At 49.6% G+C, this 14,215-nt stretch overlaps 1 protein-coding gene across 2 annotated transcripts; it reads right to left on the bottom strand.

Annotated features, from left to right (window-relative positions):
- Positions 1-6,661: 6,661 nt before the first annotated feature.
- ISG20L2 (interferon stimulated exonuclease gene 20 like 2) lies at positions 6,662-13,741 on the bottom strand. Of its 2 annotated transcripts, XM_004311882.4 has the most exons (4): positions 13,569-13,741; positions 12,102-12,947; positions 9,806-10,006; positions 6,662-9,094 (listed from the first exon to the last, which is right to left on the bottom strand). In XM_004311882.4, the coding sequence occupies exons 2-4, from the start codon at positions 12,831-12,833 to the stop codon at positions 8,981-8,983; spliced, it is 1,047 nt and encodes a 348-aa protein (XP_004311930.1). In that variant the 5' UTR covers positions 12,834-12,947; positions 13,569-13,741; the 3' UTR covers positions 6,662-8,980. The 2 variants fall into 2 exon arrangements, with proteins under 2 accessions (XP_004311930.1, XP_073662155.1); XM_073806054.1 differs by having other exon boundaries at positions 12,102-13,741.
- Between the last annotated feature and the right edge of the window lie 474 nt (positions 13,742-14,215).

Genomic DNA, 14,215 nt, shown 5'->3' with positions numbered 1-14,215 from the left:
CCTTCCTGCTGCAGACCAGGCCCAGGCCAGGGGGCCAGACTCCCTGGAGACAGAATCAGAGGTGCAGGGGGATTAGAGCAGAGTAAGGGAGGGCCCCAGGAGCCCAGATTCCTGGTCCCTGCCCCCATCCTCCCATCTTGAGCAGGCAGGGAATTAAGAAGGGATACAAGAGTTCAGAGTCTGGCCCCTTTGCCAGGCTAGGGCCTTGTCCTTCCAGTGACCCTGCCATCCCACCCCTCCTTATAGCAGGGCTGGAGACATGGGAGTGTGGGGGAGGCCCCAGACTGACCTAGCCCTAATGGCTTTCCCTGGGCAGCATGAACAAAATGGGAAAAAGATGTGTGAAGTGGGAAGCTCTGATTTCCTTTCCCCTGTAGGCTCCAGCTCTGGAAAATGTTAGCTGTCAAAGAGAGACTGTACAGTCTCCCTGCCTCCCCCAACCCAGTACCCCTTACCCCATCCCATCCACCAGGGCCCCCCAGCCTGTCTGGATTCCTAAAGGGCACTGGGCTAGTGTCTGTGAATTTCAGCTCGCCAGGCTGAGGACACACTGTTGTGACAACCCCCCACCCCACCCCGCCCCGCTTGCGTCTTCTCCACCAATCTGGGAAAGACATCCAAGTGGGAGCTTTGGCACTTGGGATACTCAGGGACACGTCCCTGGGGGATCAAAGGAGCCAGCAGCTCCTGGATTTCACAGCTGCCAACCTCTCGCCACGGTCTCACGCCTCCTAAATCCCAGTGCTCTAGGACTGTTAGCCACACATTTCCAGGTTTCCGGATGATCCGGAGTTTTGGTTAGTCTTCCCACTGAGCTTGCAGTGGCTGGCCTAGAGAGGGAGCCATCCTGAGTCAAGGACACACAGTGTGTGCCTTTCTCCCTGCTTGGGGGCAGTGTGGTCTCATTGGGCCAAGTCTCCTCTGATGAGCTCCCTGACCCACGGGTGCTAGGTTCCTAGGAGCCCCAGGGAATTGATTCCAAAGCTGGGAGGAGGCAGTTCTTGCCTTGGAGTGGAGAGTGGGCATGGGGGTGGGTTCTAACCTAGCAGAAAGGCAACAGATCGCTCTGCCCTTTCCCCAGCCCGGGGGCCCCTTTGATCTGACCCCAGATCCACCCTCCCACCCTTCAGGAAAGCTTCCCAGACCTACCCACTCTGCCAGCTCAGCCCGGCGTCCAAGCCCCAGCCTTAGGTGTCCGGCTATCGGGCTATATTATCTGCCTCTGCCTCCCTGTTGGTCCTGGGTGTGGGCACCATCTCCCTCCCCAGCTCCCAGGGTGGGGGCAGTCTGCCTTCTTCCTCCTTTGGTTATGGTTTGGATCCGTCTCATGGAATCTTTCCAAGAAGGAACCGAGCAGGATTCCACAAGGTAGAAGGGAGTGAAGAACCTGCCCCTTGGGGAAGCTGCCTCTGGTCTAGGGATGCCAGACAATTTAGGTTCCTGGTGCTGCATTGGGACAGGGGGGTCAGGGTCACAGGCACAGGGCCCGATCCTCAGTGCCCTGGTCTGGGAAAGGAGTGGCTCTGACTCTGAACCCACCACTGTGCAACAGCTTTCCATGTACTGTCTTGGGTCTGTTTGATTCCAAAGCTTTGCTCTAAAACACTTCAGAGTGGAATTCAGTTGAGCCTGGAGGAAGATTAAGATGTACTTGTCTTTCCATGGCAAATTCTTAAAAATACCTTCTCTCTCTGCCTCTTCCCTCCACCCCCATCTCTCTCAAAATCCTATGCATTATATATACTCTTTCAAAGAAAGCACAGAGTTGATGGTATCCCTAAATAAGGCTAGAAGCCTTACATATTGAAGAAAGAAACAAACTAAACCAGCAAGTCAGCACAGTTAAGCGGTGGGAGGGCAGAGAGGAGATTGGAGCAAAGACCTGTGCAGCAGTTCCCACAGGCTAGGGGCTGGGGTGGAAGGGACTCACCAGGACCCCTCCCCTAGCAGTGCCACTAGATGTTACTTACCCATTTAGTCACTGCGCGAAAGAGATAGTGCAACCCTGACTGTCTGCTCAGAGTCTGCAGCGAATCTCCACCCCTGACCATCCTTGGGTCCCCAACTTCTGAGGGTGCGTGTACGTCCTGAGCTCTCTTTGGTGGGCTAGCGTATACAGGAGCTTGGGTGGGAGTTGAAAAGCCAAAGGTGTCGGTCTTGGCTTAAACATTTGTTCAGCATCAACCACGCCAAAGATCATCCATGTGTATGTAAAATCAGTCTCACATGAGGCCACTTACCACATCCACTGCCTCAACTCCTATCATCTCTTGCCTAGATTACAGCAAGAGCCTCCTCTTTGGTTCTCTGTTCCCACTCTCCTCCCTTCACAGCAGTCAGGGGGAGTCTTTTAAATCCTGAGCCAGTTCACACCAGTCTGCTCAAAACCCTGCATTTGTTCCCCATTTTGTGCAGATAGTAAGCCCAACTCCTTACGATGGGCTACAAGGCTCTATATTATCTGCCTGTATCTCGCCCTGCTCACTAACCCCAAATCCTACCCCCTTCCCCTTGGCTTCCCCTGTTCCAGCCATGCCAGCCTCCTTGCTGCTCCCTAAATACACCAAACATTCCTCCTGCCTTTGCACCTCCCTCTTTCTCTGGAATGTTCTTCCCCTAGATATCTACATGACTTGCTTCTTCACTTCTTTCGGGTCTGCTCAAGTGTCACTTCCTCAGCGAGGTCTTCTCTAAACAGCCCATCTAAAATCTTATGTACACATATCTGCCTTATCCCCTTACTTTTCCTCATGTCACTCATCACCCCACTACAAGGGAAGTTCGTGCAGACTTCGCTGGCCTACAACGGTACCTGGCACATGGTTTGTACTCAATAAATATTTCTTGAACAAGTGACTGAAAAGTGAATGACATCAACCAAAATCAATGACTACTAAGGCTGAAAGAAATACCTGTCTTTCATTAGTACTCTTGTTCCTGGCTTAATCATTTATTTAACTGTCCTTGATAGATGCATGAAAGAGGTACTCTGACAAAAATCAGGTCTGAAAACGAGAGTGATATAGCCCTGGCGGAGGCCATGACCGCTGCCTGGGAGGCCTCAGAACTCTCCACGATGCCTCAGCCGCCCTCTTAGAAATCCCTGACCCAACTCTTTGAGGCTCATGCCATGTTTATTGCATCTTCAACTCCTTGTTCGCTGCATCTATCTATCTCAGGTCCCTAAGGATCTAGCTCAGGCTCCCCATCCTCCTGTTTCTAATCCTGCTGCCGGGGAGTTCCCTGGAGGTCCTGTGGTTAGGATTCCATGCTTCCACCGTAGGGGGCACGGGTTTGATCCCTAGTTAGGGAACTAAGATCCCACGTGCCGTGCAGTGCAACCAAAAAGAAATCTATCTATCTATCTATAGATATAGGTACAGATATATAGATATATAGATATGTAATCCTACAGCCAGCCACCTGGGGGCTTCCAGCGCTTACTCAACAGGTCAGCCTCTCAGGTCCTTGACTCCATGGACTCCAACAATCTCATCTCCATCTCAGTTCAGACACTCACCTCCAGGACCACACACTGTCCTCCCATTGCGGCCTATGCAGCCGCAAGCATTTAAACTCTCCACTTCTCTGTTTGGGCTGCCGAGTGATGCTAGAAAAAAACTGTGACAAGCAGCTTGCAGCTTGCAGCTTGCAGCTTGCAGTGCTCCTGCAAATTCAGGTTCTGACCTCAATCGGAACTCTGCCGTTGCTCAGATGCCTTTCCTTGTGTTCTCAGTCGGCTCGCTCTCCCGTCTTCTCAGTGGCTGCTGCAAACCGTCTTTATTCTTCCCAAGCTCCTGTCCCCTGACTTCCCCCTCATACTCAGCAGAGCACTCTGCCTCCCATTTAATGAGCAATCGAGGTCACCAGGTGCTAATCACTTTATTCCACCATCATCCCAAACCATCTCCATCTGCCCTACCCGTTCCTTTTTCCTTTCTGTCCTACCCGTTCCTTTTTCCTTTCTGTCCCAGAAGACAAGGGATCCCTATTGCTGCCCAAGGCTAAGCTTGGCATCCCTTCCCCCTACTCTTTCAGGATCCCCTGTAGCTTACTTCACCTGCCCCCTCGTGAGCCACCTTATGCTCTACTGGCTTTGTCCATTGGCATCCTAAGACTTCTCACTCCTACAGCAACCTTCACCTGCTTTTCTTCAGAGCCAAGAAAGAGCAGTCCACACCCACTCCTCTCCTTCCTCACCTCCAATTTATTCTCCAGCCCACGTCAGCTGAGCTTCTGCCGCCTTCCCCACCACCACCACAGACATTGCTGAGATCAAGGGCACCAAATCGCTACAAAATAGACCCTTTTCTTTGCTCTCAGCTTACTGGCTCTCCGTGCTGTTAATGCTATCTCCTCCCTCCTGGGGATTCTCCTTAGCTGTCCTCTTACCCAATAGCCCTCTCTCAGACCTCTCTTCTTCCAGCAGCTTATAAGGATGGGTACTTCCTGAGACTTTGACCTTCTGCTGCTCTTTATACCTTTATGTATAAAGGCTTCATTCCAATCCAAGGCTTCCATCCCACTGCTACACTCTTGTCTCTAAGCCTTAGTTTCCAGCCCCAGATCTCTTTTACTCTGCTAAACTCCAGTCTGGTACATCCAGCTGCTGGCTGGACATCTCCATTTGGGTATCTTCAGGCAGCTCAAAGTCAAGTCAGTCAATACCCAAGTCATCCTCCTCAAAAACCTGCTCTTCTGCCCACCATATTCTCTGTCTTGGTGAATGGTACCACTGCTGTCTATTCACTGTAATTCAGAAATATCAAGGCAACCTTTAATCCTCTTGCCCTGATCTCTAAGTCTTACTGACTCTACCTCCTCAGTGATGATCATATACATCTTCCCACTTCATTAATTCAGGACTCCATCACTGCTCATCAAATTAGTCAAACAGAAGAACTCAGCTCCTGGCCCTTTCCCAATCCTGCTTCCATTGGGCTGCCAGCGTCGTCTTCCTAAAACCCAGATCTGACCACATCACTCCCCTGCTTTAAATCCTTGCAGGATTTAAATTTAAATTGAAATTAGTTTACTGGTTTCTCTTCTTCAGGTTGCCGTAAGCAACTCGGGGTCACAGGCCATTTCTCTGTGCCTAGCACAATGCCTGGCACATAGCAGGTACTTAATAAACATTTGAGTGGAAGGATTCCAAGCCTCATCAGGTGCTGCCTGAATGTGTTAACAGCCAAGCAGGGCAGCGGTTAAGAGCAGAGGCTTCAGACAGGCAGACTTGGCAGTCTGAATGCCAGCACCACCAACCTCCAGCTATTTGGCCTGGGGAATATTTCTTCCTTTTTGTCAGCCTCAGTTTCCTCAACTGTTAAATGGGAATACCTCCACCTACCTTACAGAGAATGGGACAATGCTCCTAGAGGACTCAGCACAGTGCCTGACACAGAGAAGCACTCTATAAATGGTTGCCATTATTATTATTAATGACAGCAACCATCAGTTAAACTTCAAGGTTAGAAAAGAACCCCAGAATTTTAATGCTAGAACCACTGGGGCTCCAAGAAACAAACTGACTGACCATCACGAATTTAGTAAGTGGCAAGATCAAACTTAAAACCTAGTATCAATACAACAATAAAATGCTGTTATGGGCTGTTTTGTGGACTTGCCCTTAATTACAGGGTAAATGAAAGAGCATTGTGAACAATGATACGTAGACTGTAGACGTAGGATATTCATAAATGCACTTGGCATATTGCATACATGGGAATTTGCGTCTCTAAACTTGCACTTGTGCTAATGTGTCTTGGGGTAAGTTCATAATTACAGTGCTGTTCATCCTTCCTATCGTCAGCTGTAACCATCTGTTAAACTAGGAATCAAATGATTCCTTTAGAGCCTTAACTCGATCAGTGTTTTTTTTTTCTTTTGGCCACACCGTGTGACTTGTGGGATCTTAGTTCCCCAACCAGGGATTGAACCCACGACCTTGACAGTGAGAGTGCAGAGTCCAGTGGTTAACGGGATGGCCAGGGAATTCCCTCAATCAGTGGTTCTTAAGGGTAGAGAGAATGGCAGTGCTATCACCTGAAATTTCAAAATACATCCCCCCTGACCCTTCTGAGAATCACTTTGTTACATGAAATTTTAAGATCAGTAATGTGTTTGGCATGATAACACTTCTCACACTCTTTTCCCTTTATCCTTCTCACCTGCAGAAGGGGGTCTTGGCATTAGAAAACATTATTATGCTATGAAAAGAATGCTATTGGAAGAGCATGTGTTTTGTTTTACGTATGCTCCACTCTGAAGAGCCTTAATACCCAAGACAAAACAGGACTTGCTGATTGCTATTTCCATAGTAATCTGCAATGGGGCTTATCTGTCATCAGTTGGATGAAGCCTGGGAACAGAGGGGCAGAGAAAGAGGGGATTAAAATACAGGGATCCCCAGGGCTTCCCTGGTAGTGCAGTGGTTAAGAATCTACCTGCGAATGCAGGGGACATGGGTTCGAGCCCTGGTCCAGGAAGATCCCACATGCCGCGGAGCAACTAAGTCTGTGCTCTAGAGCCCACGGGCCACAACCACTGAAGCCTGCGCGCCTAGAGCCCGTGCTCCGCAACGAGAAGCCACCCCAATGAGAAGCCCGTGCACCACAATGAAGAGTAGCCCCTGCTCGCAACAAAGAACCAACGCAGCCAAAAATAAATAAATAAATAAATAAATTTATTAAAAATATAATAATAAAGTACAGGGATCCCCAGGCACCTTGCAGGGTGAGCTGGGCTCTGACCAGGAAGTGTGATAAGAGAAGAGTAAGAAAATGTCTGCAAGGTCCTCTGGTCTCCAGGTTCTTCCTGGTGAGCTAAAGTGAGACTGAGCTGTTCCCAATGCTGGACTGAGGGCACCTGAGTGGGGGGTGAAGTGGAGCATAAAAGCCAGTTGCTACTCACATGGATGGACCTAGAGATTATCACACTAAGTGAAGTAAGCCAGAAAGAGAAAGACGAATACCATATGCTATCACTTACATGTGGAATCTAAACTATGACACAAATGAACTTATCTATGAAAAAGAAACAGACTCAGAATAGAGAACAGACTTGTGGTTGCCAAGGGGAAGTGGGGTGGGGAAGGGACGGATTGGGAGTTTGGATTAGCAAATGCAAACTGTTATATATAGTATGGATAAACAACAAGGTCCTACTGTATAGCACAGGGAACTATATTCAATATCCTGTGATAAATTACATTGGAAAAGAATGTATATATACATGTATAACTGAATCACTTTGCTGTACATCAGAAATTAACACAACATTGTAAATCAACTATACTTCAGTGGAATAAATTACAAAGCCAGGTACCCTAAAACTTGAACTCAAATGAGAATTTTCCACATATATTCTAGTTTACTGATCACAATGTAAGTAAGACTTGCCTTCATTTCAAATAAGACTTGTATCCCCGCTTTTTGGTGTAGCCTTCCTTGATTAATCCCACTTAGAGGTGTGTAAGGACGCCTAGCACCTCTTTGTGAAGTGTCATGGACACTACATATTTTGGGTTCAACAGGAACCAACTTGCTCAGAGCTCAACAGCTGCCTGTGCAAGCAGATCCTGTAGCGCAGGACACAACAGCAAGACCACATGTGGGGTCCGGTTTGGCTGCAGGAAATTCCCTTCTATGGGCAGCCATGACTGTGACTCTGGCCCCTGGAGCCAAACTAGCCACTCAAGAGGGCACAAGCCTTGGTGTATACATGGAGTCTGCGTTCTCTCAAGACAGAGTGCAGCGATCCCAGACACAAAGTCAGACCTGTGATTCACCTTCCCAACATGAGGGTGTATACCACCGAGGAAGAGCTGGCAGGAGCGACCAGGCTGGCGTCATGAAGCACCCTTCTTCCCCGGCTCCATCCCTCCCGCACGCCCACTCTCTGAGTCACTCTCTTGGTCACATACACTCTGTGTGAGGGTGTTCGCATGGCTTGGGGTGTCACTTTAGGTGTGCTCGTTGACTTGTGGTAGGGATGAGGACAAGGCAGCAGAGCACATGGGCTACACACAAAGGCTTGGTCAGCGCTTCTTGATGACGTCCAGCAAACCAGGGCCCAGTTAGTGTCATTCACACAGACCCTGGACCCCCTATCAGAATTACAGCTCTACAGGATCCTGTGACAAAGCTATTTAACGTGAAGTTGTAAAGAAAACATCACACAATTGTTTTTCCTTTATAAAAATTTATCAAGGGAATAATTTGAGTTTTAAAAGGCTTGGTTCAGCAAAGTAAAAGACTAAAAACCATTAAAACACTTTGAATTCTTCTTTAACCTTCCAAGTGGGGTCTAAATTAAATAAATCCTCTATCACTTTAGGAAAGAGGCTGCTTTCCTAAATCCGAAAAATTGATTTCCAAGTCACACTCTCTTACCTCTACTTCCTTGTAACCCTAAGAACTAAACCTCACCAGGGATGGCTCCTCTGGAAGTCAAGGTGGAAAGAACAGGTGATATCCCAACACAGACTGGATGCAGACTCTGAGCCAAAAAAAGTCTGAGAGAAACTGTGATCATACAAGTTATCATCCAGCAGGATACTTTTGGAAAGTTCAACACGGTGCTGCTAATTACTTGAGAACAAAAGGCATAAAATGAGACATATGGTCACCCTAGTGATAAGGCAGTTTGGGAAACTACACTTCCCAGTATGCCCTGCCCCTTGAAAGTCAAAAGGCTTTCCCAGGAGCAAAGCACCCTGGGACCCATGGTTAGCACCATTTAAGAGGTAAACAGCCTTCAGGGCTGGGTTCTGACATGGAGCCTTCCTCCTTCCATGGAACACTTAACAACACCTGAGGTGAAATTTTAATGGATTTTAAGTCTGGGGTGGAGCCTCACTCTCCCCAACAACTCTAGTTTCCAAAGGTGTAGAGCTGGTAGAGCTGCCCACTGGCCCACTGCCCTGTTCTCCTGGGTGTCGTGCTGCCTCTGCCTCCCCACACCACCAGTGTCCCCACTGGCACTAGTCTTTTGGGGGATTCTGGGCCAGGTGCTGTTCCCACTCAACTTCGACCAACTTGTACAGCTCCATGGTGGCCTGAGCATCTTCCACAGAGGAATGTCCGCTTTTCCCAACCTGAGAGAAGGAAGAAAAGGGAGGAAGAAAAGAACATGAAGCTACAAGAGACTGTTTCTTCCCTTCCCAACTGGCTCCCTCCAACCCACTGATGCTGCTGCTTCTGCAGGTAGCGGGCTACAAAGGTAGACCTGTGGTGAGAGCCTACTCCTTACCTCATTTCAGGGGTTCAACTCCTATGCTACTGTCTGCCTCAATCCTTTCTGTAGCAACATGGACATACCATATTGTTCTACATTCTTCTGTAGAGGCACAACAAACCAGACCATAGACAGGCCTTCTGAGTCTTCCACCTTCCCCAGTTCCTTAACTGATCTGTATATGACATGTGTCTACAGCCTCATGCCAGGCAGGCCATCCCCTCTTTGACTGCCAAACATATGAAATACATAAGAGCCTCTTGCATCCACTACGTGGTCTTTTAGACCACCACAACTACCTGCTTTCTACTTTTCTTAGTTAGGGTTTTATCCCCACTTTCAGGCTTTTTTCCTTTTCCAAGTATCCTTTGGAACACTCTGGGAGGTAGAGAACAGGAATAGTTATCCCTATGTAGAGATGGACCCCTTTGCCCAAAGCTCTTCCCATCAGAGCATCCCATCCAGATCTCTCTACAACCAGAGGAATTTGAGGGTCAGAGCCTGGAGAAAGGCAGCAGGAGAGCCTTCAGTGTCCAGGCCAGAGGTCTGGCAGCATTTGGGAAGACGCTACCTGGATGTCCCGGCTCAGCAGCTTCTTGGTGAGATGCTTCAGAGACACGGTTGCATTCTCTGGGCAGTCGGCCTTACGGTTGAGGAGGGGGATATGGGAGGTGTCTCGGGTGAGGGACTTAGGGTGAAAATACTGAAGGGCTTTGAAGTCATTGTGGATGGCATGCCCCACCACTATCTTCCCTGTGAGAATCTTCAAGATCTGAAACAGGCATGGGAGAAGAGGTGGTGAGGAACAGCATTCAAAGATGTAGCCCCTGCATCTTCAAAGCCCAACATGGCTGCTTAAGTCCTTCTAGGTTCTTTTAACCAATTGCCCACCTGCCTCATCCTTGAAATGCCCTCTTCCACAAGTTTTCTTTCACCTGAAATCTGTCTCCTCTCCCCAAGGTAAAAGTAGGTATTTTCTATGGTGTAACCCTGTTTGGATTTACATCACCAGTGGCACCTTATCTTCACATTAATTTCTACCCCAATGTGATGTTCATGTAACTACCTAGTTCAGTCCTGGCTTGATACCTGAAGTTCTTTAACCATGATCATTATGTTGACCTTTGACATAGGCTGGGATAAATGTTGTTAAAGATGGGCTCCAGGAAGGTACTGGAAGCCCCAAATTATATGCAAATAGATATGCATATGTTTGCCTTTTTTTGGGGGGGGGAATCCATGGCTTTCATCAGATTCTCAAAGAGCCTACAAGCCATAAAAGGTTAAGAATTGGGAGTTCCTTGGCAGTCTAGTGGTTAGGACTCGGCACTCTCACTGCCTGGGGCCGGGGTTCGATCCCTGGTTAGGGAACTAAGGTCCTGCAAGCTGTGAGGTACAGCGCCCCACCTCAAAAAAGAAAAAGATTAAGAATCATTTATAGACTAAGGCTGCAGAGGGAAGTGATCAAGTGCCCACACTTATGCTGCTTTAACAAATCAGTCCCGGCGCTTCATAGCTCCTCCTGCTCATAACCAGAGGGTATTTACCAGCTGGTCAGGAACCTTATTCACACCATTCTTGGAACCAAATAATTTCTCACCATTTCAGAATCTTAAAGCATAAGAACATACTGCCAATGAGGATAACTAAAGAATATGTCATGAGCTCTGAAGGCCATTACCAAAATGGGGTTCCAAACAGATTGTGAACAAGAGCAACAGGCCTGGAATCAATGCCTGGCCTCCCAATGGGACCCCTTGGAAGGGAAAAGACTCATCTGAATGTACCTTAGTCTCATACCCCAGCTTGGGCACTGGTTTTTATGATGAAAGCCAGATATAGTCCAATCAACTTGGTATTTAGTTGCTCCTAACTGCACCTGCAGTTTACTGACCACTAACACCTTTACTTCGCATTAATTTCAACATATAGCCTGCCTTAAAGCTAAGTGGATTTGCTCTTTCAGGCCCACCCCATCTTCTGCCTCTCCCAAGCCTTTGCTCAGCTATGCCCCTGGTGCACAGGATGTTCTTCAACTCTTCAAGTTCCTTCTAAAATCCAGCTGTTCCACCTCTGATGAAATTCCTCCAACTGACTGCTCTGGCATATGAGGAATTATTGGAACAGTGTGTGTCTAGAGAAGGCAAAGAATGTGGAGCTGAAATTACAAAGAAGTGGACCAAAGGCGCCCTCTGGAGGCCTTCCAAGACCAGCAGGCTCCCTTCCCCTTCACATTTACCGGCTCACCCTCCTCTCCTGTTCATTTGTTGGGCCTCCAGTATTCAGCATAGGACTTACAGTGGCTAGGTTTGCTCAGTGAGTGAGATGAGAACCCCAACATACCAGCCCGGTGTCTCTTATCCCCTCCACTGCAGGCTACCTGTTCCAGTTATACAAATATGCCCCAGCTCCTTCTGTCAATATTCTGCCTTCTCCTACCACCAACTTTCCACATTGCCACAGGCTACTTCTTGCTTGGGAAGCCCTCTCCACCTCTCTATTCTCAACCCTAGACCCCACCTCTACAAGGCATTCTCAAATTGAGCCCTTTCCCCCTGGCACTCATGCCTGTTGCTCTGTCCATCACTGGCTGATATTTCTCTAGCAGATTCCCGGTTCTCCAGATGAGGATTCCACTTGGGACCTAAAAGATCTTAATAAAGTTCGTTACACCCGCTAATTGTAACTTTCCAGACTCTCACCACTCCTTATCCCAACAGAAAGCCTTCTTCATCTGCTACTCCACCCACTCCATCCCTCCCTCCACAATCCTTCGGCGCCTCCCCAGGGTGATATTCTTTGCAGAAAAATGATTTGGACCTCTCCCCACCCACCCCACTGCTACCACCATCTCCCATGCCTCTCACCTGGCTCCGAGCAATCTTGAAGGGTGTAGCATTCACCATGTGCTGCTTCCGGATACCGCTCCATCTGGTCCGGTAGTCCACAATGTGGCAGGGGGGAAGGATGTACTCATCATAAAGCACATCTCCGCTGTAGCTGACAATGCTACATCGAGCCAAGGAACTGACATGCCCCTTGGGTCCTGTGCCCACCATCTCACAGTCAATTGCCACCATCTTCGTTGGCATCTTCTGGGATGCTCCAGGGTATTTATTCTCTGAGTGAGCTTGGGTGGAGATCTGTGGGGCAGTCTTCTGAGGAGGGTTCTTCTGGGAGCCCTTCTTCTGGGGGCGAATTGGGAGGCTCTTGATCTTTGGTAGGGCACTCTGGAACTCCCCCAGCAAATCTACTTTAGCCACAACAGAACCAGCTTTCTGTGAAGGAGCAGGGGTCAGCCAAGGCACTGCAGCTTTCTTGTCCAGGGACTGCTCTGACCCACTGCTGGAAGCAGCAGTCTTCTTTTTTGGAAGGGGAGGGGCCTTCCAAGTGCCATCCACCTTGGGAGTGTCCCCTTTCTTTGAAGGTTCTGAGCGCAACTTAGGGACCTTGCTAGGGGGCTGCTGCTTCTTATTCAGAAAGCCTTTCCTTTCCAAGAGCCGCCGCTTCTTGACAAATTTTTGGTGCTTGGCATTGCCTTCTAATGCCCTTCTGGGGGGAGGTTCGCCAAAATCCAGATTGAGGAGTAAGGTAGACATGATGACGGTGGATGGTGGGAGAACAGTTGGGAAAAACAGCTTACCAATGAGAGGATGGACAACTCATCCTCTGCTGAATCCCATAGGCCAACATCTGGAGGTTTGTAGTATACCCTGGGGAAGAAAATGATCCTGATAACGGAGTCCATAGGCCTGGGAACCAGTAAGATAAGACCCATCTCCGTAGGACTTAAAGGAGAGAGGAAAGACATCAGAGTAACCTCTCAGATAACGTGAAATGTGAAATGATGGAAGGAGGACTTCCTTCTGAACCAGGAAGCCTGGGTTCCGGGGAAGCCCCACAATTCTCCAGCAGTATGGTATTAGGAAGGCCATTTCCCCTCTCTAGATCTCAGTCTCATTTGTAAACTGAGGGGGTTGCAGGGCCAACCATCTGAAACTCTTGTGATCTGGAACGCCAGAATAGGTGAGCTCTATCATTTGCCCAGGGAAGGAACGTCTAAGTATGCTCGAAGGCAGTCACAGGTTTGACATAGTTGACCTCTGAATTACCCAGGCATCCCCAGCGCGGGTCCCAAGGACAGAGATAGAAATTCAGGCACCCATTTCCCTCATCTCCACGTGAAGGAAATCTCCACATGCAGCTCACTCAAGTCCTTCTCCCAAGAAAGGACCTTTGACAACACATATTAGCGGAGGGGAAAACCGAGGCTGGGGACAGCACACTCTGGTCGTCCAAGCCACGGAGCCAGCTTCCCACCCTCACACACCTACCTCCCAGATGGGCCCAGCTAACACCGGAAGCGCCAGGAGCCGGATGCGGAAATTGGCGCGCGTAGGCGAGGCCCGAGCCGGCAGGCTAGCGGATTGGAACGCGCCGGAGGCCGGGCCCGCGTACCCACAGCGCACCTGCCTCCGGGAGCGAGGCCAGGGATTCCTAGTGTGTGAGATGCGGCAGCGGCAGCGGCGGCGGCGGCGGCGGCGGCGGCGGCGGCGGCGGCGGGGCGGCGTGGGTGGGGGCGGAGGCGGGATGCTCTCCCCGGCCCCTCTAGCCCAGTGGAGGTACAATTCGAAGGTGTGAGGAGACCGCTACAAACTGGCACTGCAGCGTGCCGGAGGCCCCGGGCCTCACTTCCGTTAGAAGAGGGAAGTGTATGGGAAGGGGCGGGATCTGGAGGCGGGACCTGGAACTTGACCCGCCCCACTCCTTGAGGTGGGCGCCGCGGCACGCCTCTGTGGCGTCACTGCGCTGGCACCGCCTCCCGGTTTGCGTCCAATGCTGACAGCTTCGGTCTATGGGACGTCGCGGCCTGTGACGTCAGGAGGGCGCCTCAAGTCTTCAACCCCAAGCTCGAATCCCGGAAAGGCGGCGTCTGGGACCGGGTTCTGAGCGCTTTCTTCCGGTTCTGCAGAGCTGAGCC

Source organism: Tursiops truncatus, chromosome 1 (assembly GCF_011762595.2).
Source record: "Tursiops truncatus isolate mTurTru1 chromosome 1, mTurTru1.mat.Y, whole genome shotgun sequence".
Classification (NCBI taxonomy): Eukaryota; Metazoa; Chordata; class Mammalia; order Artiodactyla; family Delphinidae; genus Tursiops; species Tursiops truncatus.
This window is presented reverse-complemented; position numbering and strand designations above follow the sequence as displayed.

What these genes read in the sequence shown, in the direction of transcription:
- ISG20L2 (XM_073806054.1), bottom strand. Translation starts at nt 12,833, where the DNA reads ATGTCTACCTTACTCCTCAATCTGGATTTTGGCGAACCTCCCCCCAGA. An exon ending in TCAAGATTGCTCGGAGCCAG is followed by an intron (nt 10,007 to 12,101) that starts GTGAGAGGCATG and finishes TGCCTGTTTCAG; the next exon opens with ATCTTGAAGATTCTCACAGG. An exon ending in TGCTGAGCCGGGACATCCAG is followed by an intron (nt 9,095 to 9,805) that starts GTAGCGTCTTCC and finishes TCCTTCTCTCAG; the next exon opens with GTTGGGAAAAGCGGACATTC.